Source organism: Lepidothrix coronata, unplaced genomic scaffold (genome assembly GCF_001604755.1).
Source record: "Lepidothrix coronata isolate B3197 unplaced genomic scaffold, Lepidothrix_coronata-1.0 Scaffold97, whole genome shotgun sequence".
Taxonomy (NCBI): domain Eukaryota; kingdom Metazoa; phylum Chordata; class Aves; order Passeriformes; family Pipridae; genus Lepidothrix; species Lepidothrix coronata.
Genome location: NW_016690277.1, coordinates 570,084 through 580,102, shown reverse-complemented (window position 1 = coordinate 580,102; position 10,019 = coordinate 570,084). Strand labels below are relative to the sequence as shown.

The following is a 10,019-nucleotide window of genomic DNA, read 5'->3' as shown; positions in this document are numbered from 1 at the left end:
TAATGTAGTCACTAAGTGTATGTACAGGGAAAACACGGTTTAATCCTGGATGTCCCTCTGACAGTGTGCACTGTAGTGCCAGGAGGACGCCTGTTCCTCCAACTGCTGAGGCTGAATGTTAAGAGGAACCTCTCTCATTTTAGTTTACATTTTATCTCCTGTGAGTCCTGAAACTTTGCCTTGTCCGTGCATCTCCCAGTGTAGTGTTTCTCACGGCAGGAGTCTCCAGTCGCAGTGTCCCGGCGATGGGAGGAGTTGCAGCCTGTGCCGAGGTGCTGCCAGGCTGGAGCTGCTCCCAGCCGAGGGGCAGCGCTCCCGTAGCTCGGCGAGGTAAGACAGGCTGCAGCCCGCAGCAAGCTCCCATCACCTTCTCCCCTTTATAACTGTACTTTGTTTCCTTTTATTTTTGTGTGTGTATGTGCTTGGATCCTGACTCGCAGTGTGTGGTGGAGCTCTCTCTGTTATTTTCTATGTCTGCTGACAGACCCTTGCTGGATTCCTGTTTTTTTGATAGCTGGTTAAAAGGAAGAGATAAGAATCGTTTGGGAGAGAAGTCTACTTAAATAAAAGCAGTAGGTTAGATGGGGTTTTGCTCTTTTGGTCATTGGCTCCTTACTTTCCTCCAAAGTGATGATGAATTGGACTCAAAAGGTTTGGAGCCAGACATAAACTCTTTGGAAAGATTATTGCAGTCCAGTAAGGCCTTAATCCTGATTTTTGTCTCAGTACTGTCTATGTGTTGTACATAATTGTTATCTAGCAGGTTAATTTAGTGGTTCTGTCCTTGTTATAGGCAGAGCTTGAGATTGGTATAAAACAAAAAAAAAAGTGTTCTTTTCAAAGAAGTTAGGAAGCCCAAGTCATGGCATGTATTTAATGAAGCCTTCTCCCAAGGTGCTCTAGGTAATTCATACCCAGTCTCTCTCAAGTTAATTATGTTCTAATAATCCTAATAAAGTACCTTCCTTACAGATGTTACTATGAACTTATTAAATCCTGTGATGCATCATCAGTCTCGGTGGTGTGAGCTAGAGCGAAGGGCTCTGAGCAGCACAGAGGACGAGGCACAGCTTAAGAATTCATTATGAAAAGGAATTTTTCATTATTTTGCTGTGCCTTTCCACAGTGGTATTTTAGATGTACAGCAGACAGTGTTCTCTGAGCCTTCACACAATAAAGTGTTTGCTAGTTGTTTACATTTGGACTTTATTGTGTGCAGGGCTTACCAGTATATGTATTAGTGCTACATACAAATACTCATATTTGACTACTTCTTACACCAAGCTGGACTGCCCCAGCAGCTTGCAGTGTGTTCTGCTCTGTTACCAGTCCCTTCCATGTGGGAATGGGGCTCCAGTATATTTTTTTAAGTACCATATCAGAATTATCCTCCCCTCCTCCCCTCAGCAAAGTGACTTCTCACATAAAATTGCACTGCTATTTTTCTAATCTCTTGAAGAAATCTTTCTTGGCGTGTTCTGTTGGTCACTATGAATAATGTGCTTTTCCGTTTGGCAGCCAAACTGGAATGCTGGGGGAAGGGGAAGCAGAGAGGAAGTCAAGGACTCGTTCCATTCAGGGATCGGAGTGAAATCAGCACTTTACTTTTCTTACAAGATCCAGCAAAAGCCAGCACTTTGTTCTGATGGCAGTCAACCCTTTTCCACCCAAGACCTCCTTGATGCCTCTGAGAAAAGCAGTGGAGAGAAGGTCTAAACTCACCAGGCTGCAGCAGTGAGGGCCATGGCACCCTGGCTTTATCCCAAGGTTTAGGGGCCAAGGGGAGCCATTGATTGGAGATAAAGTGAGGACATGAGAATACCCTTGTCCAAGGCTGAGGAGCGTGGATTTGATCCCTTTCCTATGGGCATTTAGATGGCAAAGCAAGTGGAGGAAGAGCAGAGTGCTCCTGTGCCTTGACGGTGCTTAGGGTGGGTGGTGGGGCTGCCCTGCTCTGAGGGAGGGTCAGGCAAAGGCTGAGGTGCAGTTCATCTCATGCTCCACATGATAGGAGTGGTGGCTACTCCTGACCTGGAGCTGCAGGAGAGCTGAGAGCCAGGCCTAAAACTGTTCTCCAGTCAGCTCCTTCAGATGGAGTTCAGAGTTGAGATCGTTTCCCTGTCCTACCCCAGCAAGCACAGAGGAAACAGATGGTGGCAGGCATCAGGATTTAACCCTTTTTTGCGAATAGCCTCAGTGTTTTGGCTGTTGTAAAATGTGGTGATTATCGAAGTGGTTGGCAGCTACAGGAGACATGCTGCTCACCTTCAGCAGTCTCTGTGGGAGGCACCAGCCCATCTGGAAAGCAATTTGGCTCCCTGGCTACGGTGGGAACCGGAGAGAGATTCGGTATGTGCATTGTTCCCTAACCCCCACCCCTCCCGGCTCAGCAGCCCTCACTCCTCACGGCTGCTTTGCAAGGGTTCACGTTACAAATACTTTATCACCTTCACCACAAGCCTGCAGCTGCCCCCCCCCCCCGCCCCGGGATTTTATCCAGCGGATTGGAGCGGGGACGGGGCTGCACAAGGAAAGCAGCGCTTACCCCCACTTTCTCCCTGTTCGCTGCCATGCGAGGGAGCAGTTCGCAGGAGGAGGAGTGGCAGGGTCCTCAGCCCCGTGGGAGAAGGGGGGATGCAGGGCAGGTACAGCCCTGGTGATCACAGGGGCGATCACCTGGGGAGGGAGCAAGCGTGCAGGTGGGGGGAACCTGCTCACGGGAGCCTGTAGCTGCTTCCAGCTGCAAACCAAGCCCTGCAGAATTCCCCTTCACGTGCAGGAAGGCAGATGACTGCCTGCCCTTGCCCTGTAGCAGAGTTGATGAATCATTTCCCTTTCCATATTTTAGTGAAATTGTGTTGTTCAGAGCTCATCTAGAGCATTTTAATGTTTTGAGCACTTGCACTCTTTTCTTCACTCTCTTCCTGCAATTGTCTGAAGGCTTGATTTTTATTTTATTTTTTTTATGTCCCTCCCAACAGGGTTGTTACTTGCTCAAAGTGTGGCAGGTGGGTGCAAATTAATTATTTTCCTCATTTTCTAGACAGTCTTTTTTATTTTTATTGTACATGGGTGTCAGTGCAGTTTTTAAAGCAAAAATGTGAGATTCTACCAGTGAGAAGGATCTCCATAAGGGAAACCAAGGCTCTGCTGCTTGTACCTTCAGACCCTGGAGGTTTTTGCTCACTTGAATATAAAGTTAGGGTCATATTAAAAAAAAAATAGTTCAGAGTTTTGAATAACAGACTTATTAATGCTGGGAGTTCTGCACAGGGAACCACTGCTTTGTGTGCTTGGCTGTTTGAGAGGGAAGTTGGCATATCAGCAGAGAGATGTGCTGCTCTTAATTAGATGGAGCTGGATACACCGTCAGAGGCCCCGGTTCTGATTTTAATACTGACTGCAGTGGGAGCAGTTGTGTATAGGAAATGGGGGTTGGCTTGACTTGTATGTGTTGCTCCTGGGTTAGCAAATAAGGAGATGAAGGGACAGTGTGATTTATTGTCCAGTCACTAGAAGTCAGGAAAGAGATGTGTTTTCAGCATTCCTGTTGCAGCTTACACAGTAAGTACCAATAAGTAAACCCAAAGAGCAAGGAAAAAAACCTTGGACTTTGCTTAAGGTTGCTGATTACATGGGTGTCTCAGCATTTAAAAAAAAAAAAAAAAGTGCACTGAAAGGGGGAAACCTGGTAACCAGCTTCTATGGGCTATGTACAATAACCCAGGACCTGGTTTCCAATTAGGCAGAGAGCTACCTGTGTTGTGAAGGGCGTAACTAGGAGTCCAGGATTTTTCCCAAAGCTCCTCTTTCCTAAGGCTGATCTATATCTGCCCTTATTGTTATCTGTTTTGTTCACATGGTTGGCTTTTTTTTCTTTTGTTAGTCTGCTTTCCTTCCTCTTTTTAAAGAATAGCTTATCTGTATGCCCCAGAAGGGTGTGACTCACAGAGATCACAGGCCTTTTACAATGAGCCAGAGCCAACCTGCTGACTACAAGAGAATGTGCTGAGGGTTTCAGCCACGAGTGCCATGACTGTACGGGGATGCACACTGGTGGGACTCAGCTGGATCAGGAGCGTCCACTTCCACTGCCAACAGGCAAGTCCACCCACAGCACCACCCTGTCTTGGAAAAGCTCTGCTCTGGTGTTTCAGTGCTGTCCATCTCTGGTGCCCTGCACTGTGAGGGACAGGGGCAGCAGGAAACAGAGCTGTTTCTGGACACTTTGGTCATGTGTATACACAGTGACCAGAGCTCCAGTCCTGGGAGTCAGAAATGACCCTTCACCTGAGCTGTGATGTGACGTGAGTGACCTGGGACCACTCACTTAATGCCTTGTCACTCTTCACCTGCCACCTCGTGCATGTTTGCTCTGCTTACCCATGGATTTCATTGGGTTGTTGCAAAGCCAGTAGAAGTCTGAATTCACTCTGTTCAAGTCTTAGAGTGCACCCTTGTACAACAGTAGGAGAGGGAAGGCACCGATTTGTCTGGTTTTATTTTTCTGTCAGGAGGCTTTGCGATGGATGACGGAGCAGAGTCTCTGATGACTGTGCATCTTCTCGCCCATTTGGGACACTCACTTCTTCTGCAGCAAACTCTGGATCGGCTTTTGGAGTGGATCTGCCTGGACATTCGCCTTTTCCTGGTGTCTGAGCGAATTACTCCGCTGAAATACTATGAGAGATATCGCAGGAGAAACTGCGGCTTTCCCGGAATATCTGTTCTCCTCTTTCTACACGAGGACTTGGGAGAAGAACGGATTCTCCAGGTCCATGAGCAGTTCCAGCATCCACCCTGGCGGTACCAGTGTGCCCAGATTACTAATGGGCAAAGCCACCCCTATGCCCCAGCTCACCAGGACTTCTACGCCCTGGATGACCGGCTGCCTGTGTGGGGCATCAGGCGGGTGCACTGCGGCCCCGAAATCCTGCGTGTCACCCTCTACTGCAGTTTTGATAACTATGAGGATGCAGTGAGGCTCTACGAGATGATCCTGCAGAAAGAAGCAACTGTGCAGAAAACCAACTTCTCTGTTTTCGTGCTGCACGCAACCCAACACGTGGCCGTGCAGCTCTGCCTGAAGCAGCTGCCCATCGGGGTGGCTGCTGAGCCCAGGGACTCGTCAGCCTTGCAGTTCAAGGTGCAAGAAATCGGGCAGTTGGTGCCCCTCCTGCCTAACCCGTGTGTTCCTATCAGCAGCACCAGGTGGCAAACACAGGACTATGAAGGAAATACAATTCTGCTTCAGGTATGTATCTGTGGTGCTCTGCCGGGGCGGGGGGGTGGGGGGTGTTTGTTTGTTTTTTCAAGGAAAGCAGGACTGGTTCAAAATGGAAATTATGATTTTGCTTGTCCATGTTTTTTTTGAATTTGTGAGCGCAGTAATCAGTGTCTGCCAGTGCTGTGATGCTTTTAATAAATACAAGCACTGAGCCTTGAAATGTTTTTATACTGTTAAATTAACCTCATTACTGCTTGCTTGAAATGGAGAGTATTAATGCTTTTTAGAGCAGGCTAGAATAACATCTTCCCTGCCTCAAACAAATGATCATAGCAGCCTAGTCTTTTTCTGACAAGTCATTGCAGCATAAATGTTTTTGAAAGCAGATTTTTGGCATCGAAAACCAGAAACTTTTTAAGTATAGTGTTGATACAACATCGCCTGTAATAGATAGTGTGAGCTCTTGAGTGAGTTGCAGTTGGGCAAAAGTGCTGAAAAGATGTATCACAGGAAATCTCTCCCTTTTCTGTTCAAGTGTGCAGCCCAGGGGTTATATGAATGGAAGTAAATAAAAAGACAAAGTCTGTGCTGAGATGATATGCAGTAGGAATTACACATGTGAGCAGGAGGGCCGTTTAGCTCAGTGTGCTTTCTTTCAGTTGTAACAACCCCTCCCAGCTCTCATTATTTTTTCTTGTAATTTGGGGTTTAAATTATTTGCCCATGCTTTTTCTTTTTTCTTCCAGGACTCATCTATTACAGATAAAGTTAATTTCTCTGTTCAGCCTATTTTTATGCTACTCTGAACACTAATCCTTAGGGCAGTCCTTGCTGCCTCATTCAGTATCACTTTATAAACCGGTTTTTCCCCCTCTTGGGCTGGACAAGGCCCTGGGCATCTTCACGAAGCTCTGAAGTCCTGCCTGGAGCAGGGGACTGGGCCAAGTGACCTCCAAAAGTCCCTTCCTAAATTACCCTGTGGTTCTTCCTGCTGTAGATGCAAGGTCTTTAAGCTGACAGTTGTACATGAATTCACTGGCAGGAAATTCAGAAGATTTTTTGGGATGTAGCCATGCTGCACTGTGCTCCTCACAAATGAAGGTGTAACCCACTTGAACTTGAGATGTATCGTGTTCCACGCATCAGGCTGGCAGCCTAGTGTGTGACATTTTATTCTGCAACTCTTCAGTTCATACTGTAAATCTTTATTCGAAGTACCTGCAATTTACCCCCCTGCCCCAAATTTCTGTCATATTGCAAAGGATCTGCTCATGGGCCCCACACAGAGTTGTCACTCCCCCCTGACGCCGGCCGTGATAACTCCTTTTCAAGGGTTTATGTAGATTCCCCATGAAAAAGTGAATTTTTTTTATCCATACTTTGGCAAGGACTTCCCCAGGTCTGCCGCCACCTTTCTTTAGCTGGAACTGTCTCCAGCTGACTTCATTTGATGGCCTCTTCTTGCATTATACAAGATCCTTCAGTTTGTGCAGCTGGCTCATGGTGTTTTCTCCTCTCCCTCCCAAACTGGTTTTTGTCCAAGGTTTAAAATTCCCGTCTTACCTGATTGTTTCTTTACCGTGCTTGCAATTACCCTTGTTGTGCATTTCTGATCATTTTCAGCTCCATAATGCTCTGTTGTGGCTGCAGGTGGTCCTGCTCTGGGACCAGAGCTGCTTCATGCATAACAATGTTCTCCACTCTGCTAGGAATAATTCTGAAGATGTCATTTGCTTTCTAGACTGCTGTCAGCCGCTGGACTGATGCTAACACAGAGCTGTCTGTCACAGAGAGGAGACCCCAGTTATGGTCAGCTCACGACCCAGCACTTTGTATGTGAAGCTGGGGTTGGTTTTCTCCATGTGTATCACATTATCTGCTTTGTTTCATCTGCCATTTCTTAGGCTTGCAAGACTCCTGTGCTGTTCTAGTGGGGCTCTGACTGACTCACATGCAGGTGACCCCAGCACAGTGAGGCTGGGTGAGAGCATCATCACTTGGTCAATCTACAACTATATGTTAACAGGGCTCTCTCTGAATTTTCTTCAACAGGTTCAAAACAGCTCCAAGTACCTTGAAGCAAACATTGGGCTTTCCCATCAGCACAATAATACGGGCAGTAGAAAAATCCTGCAGGACTTTGTCCCGGCCCCTCTCCCTGTAACGCAGGGAAATCCTGGGCGGAGAAGCCAGGAAGTCAGAGCTGTGAAGGGTAAAACAAAATCTGACCAAAATGAAGTCCTTGCTCCTGAGCAAGCCGGCGGTGACCTCCACAGGCACTTGTGCTCTTCCCACAGTGTTCCAGCGGCCCGGTGGTGGTGGGATGCCCCGTCCCTCCGCAGGCAGGTGAGCAGCAGGATGCGGGCTCCTCCACAAGAGAGCCACCGTCGGCGGCGGGCGACAGAGACCAACGTCGACACCGGGCTCGCCGTGGTGAGTCCTGTGAGTGGCCGCTGCCCACTGAACCACTTCTCCAGGGCCCTGCGGAGCAGCCTCCTGCAGCTACAAGCCCCCAGGGATGGGGCCGGCAGTGCCCTGCCCTCCCAGGACAGGACCCAGCTGCCGTTTGCCGCAGCCGAAAGGAGCCAAGGAGCAGGGCAGAGAGCTTTGGGCTGCCACTCGCACACACCACAAGCCAGTCCTGCAAACAGAGCAGAGGACGAGGAGGAGGAATTCTTTATATGACTGAAAGCAAACATGCCAGATGGACTCATCCTTCCTAAATGACAGCAGAGCACTTTTGGGCGTACTGTGCCTCCCTGTGCTGTGACTGCTGCTGCTCAGTGTACCCCTGTAGCTGTGACATCTCAGTAGTGGATGCATCGAGATAGACACTAACTTTCCATGGACAGATGTTAAGGAGGCTGGAGGCAAAGCAGGAAAAACAACACTGTATTTACATAAAGTTTTGGGGTTTTTTTTAGTGCAGAATAGATTAGGGGATTATTGTGCAATGAATAGGAATAAGCCATATGACTCCTAGAGCTGTTCTAAGATGCTAAAAAATAGCCAGCGACATCTTCAGATGGGGTTTGAAGGTGCAGTTTCCCTGAGCTGCCCAAGCAGCTGGATGCCCCCAGCCATGGGGACTCACCCTGCCTTGCCAGGACATACTGGGACAAGGTAGTGGCATGGTCACAGTGCTTATGCTGATTTTCCTCTGTGTTCCTTCTCACTTCCCCTGTTGTTGGTATTTAAAATCTACCAATGTTGTCAATTTTATGCAAGATGTGAAACATAGGAATGTTTTTTTAAATATTTTTCAAGAAAAACATTTCTAGTGAGATCTTTTCCCCAAATTAGCACAGCACACACAAAAAGCAAACGCTTGCAGAGAAGTGCCAATAAGACCTGCTGTTGCCTATTCATATGACACTTAGCAAAATAAACCCAGGCCAGGCTTTGTTAGACCAGTGTGCAGTTATCAGCAGGCAATCCCAACTGGGTTTTAATTAACAGAAGATAAGAGAAATTAAGAATCTTGGAGGGAATTGCTGAGTGCTGGAGAGTAAAAGGGACAGAAGAAATTAAGTAATGTTTCAGCAACAGATGCTGAAATAACTCTCATCTTGATCAGCAGTTTTCTCAAGTAGGATTAAATAAATCCCAAAGGAAAAGAGATGGGAAAAATATGATAGAGAAGTGAAATTATTCAAAGAAAAGCCACATCTGATAATACTTATCTTCCAAAGAGTACAATACACAGGTATTTTCTCCTTTAAATACATCTTAATTCTGCTTTACACAAAAATGTGAATTTGTTTGGAGAGCGCCTTCTCACCACCTCTTGGCTCAGAATTCAAGTTTGACGGGCAATGGCTTCCTGTGGCCTGAGGAGAAGCAGGGGGTGATGGGTACCCTTCCTGCAAGGGGGTTCCACACAATTTTATGGGTATTTACATGTACATGTGCCAGCTGGGGACAGCCTGGGCTGCACTGCACAGCTTCCTTACCTGCCTCTCTGCTGCTGGTGGGCTGTGCAGCCCTGTGGGGCTGGAGAGTGATGCCATTGCTGGGTGTTAGCTCAGGATTTGGGAGAAGTTTGAAGGCACAGCCAAGTTGGTCTGAAGAGCTGTGGGGGATATAGGGCAGTCCCTACTCCAGACCTCCATGCCCTCCCAGCTGGTGCTACCTTGCAAGTGATGCTCAAGTATCCTTTGACCTGGGGACCAAAACCTGCAGAACAGGACATTTAGTTCACTGGACATTTACAAACACCCCCTCCATGTTTTCACGAGGTCTGTAAGAATTTTGGACTTTTTAATAAATCATACTGTGGCATTTTACATCTACGAGGGTGATTATTTAATCTTATCTAGCACACTAGAAACTTAGCCAGGGCTTTTCACAAGGGAGGCAGCCAAGAAGGGACCTTGCAGGTGGGCTGGCTCTCTGGGCTTCCTCTTTTGTTTTTGAGAGAGGGCTGGGAGAGACAAGGAGAAAGGAGGGGGACTGGAGTAGAGCAGTGATACCTAAACACGGGGATACAACCCTGGCACTGGGCATGGACAGGGGAGTCATGAATTCAGGAATAAAGCCAGAAGTAGGATTCCTGGGAGAAACAGCTTTAAAGAGATATTTCATGGCCTTCTCTCTACTCCCTCGTGCCAAAGGTACTTCAGGGTGACTGTTTAGCATAATCTTATTTTACCTAAGAAAACGAGGGTGCTTAACAGGCACCTTCAGGTCAGAATCTTGCATGGGGAAATGCTCCATCATTTAAAACAGAAAAGAGGACAATGATACAAGTTTGACCTGCCTGCAATAGATCACAAGTGAAGAGCTTTAAGTC

General features: G+C 47.4%; 1 protein-coding gene across 3 annotated transcripts; it reads left to right on the top strand.

Annotated features, from left to right (window-relative positions):
• The first annotated feature begins 1,964 nt into the window (after window positions 1-1,964).
• On the top strand, window positions 1,965-9,513 carry FAM124B (family with sequence similarity 124 member B). 3 transcript variants are annotated; one of them, XM_017822271.1, is made up of 4 exons: window positions 1,965-2,349; window positions 2,982-3,008; window positions 3,887-5,254; window positions 7,280-9,513. In XM_017822271.1, exons 3-4 carry the CDS (start codon window positions 4,526-4,528, stop codon window positions 7,910-7,912), a joined length of 1,362 nt encoding a protein of 453 aa, XP_017677760.1. In that variant the 5' UTR covers window positions 1,965-2,349; window positions 2,982-3,008; window positions 3,887-4,525; the 3' UTR covers window positions 7,913-9,513. The 3 variants fall into 3 exon arrangements, with proteins under 3 accessions (XP_017677760.1, XP_017677762.1, XP_017677761.1); XM_017822273.1 differs by lacking the exon at window positions 1,965-2,349 and having other exon boundaries at window positions 2,928-3,008; window positions 3,935-5,254; XM_017822272.1 differs by lacking the exons at window positions 1,965-2,349; window positions 2,982-3,008 and having other exon boundaries at window positions 3,812-5,254.
• The last annotated feature ends 506 nt before the right edge of the window (window positions 9,514-10,019 follow it).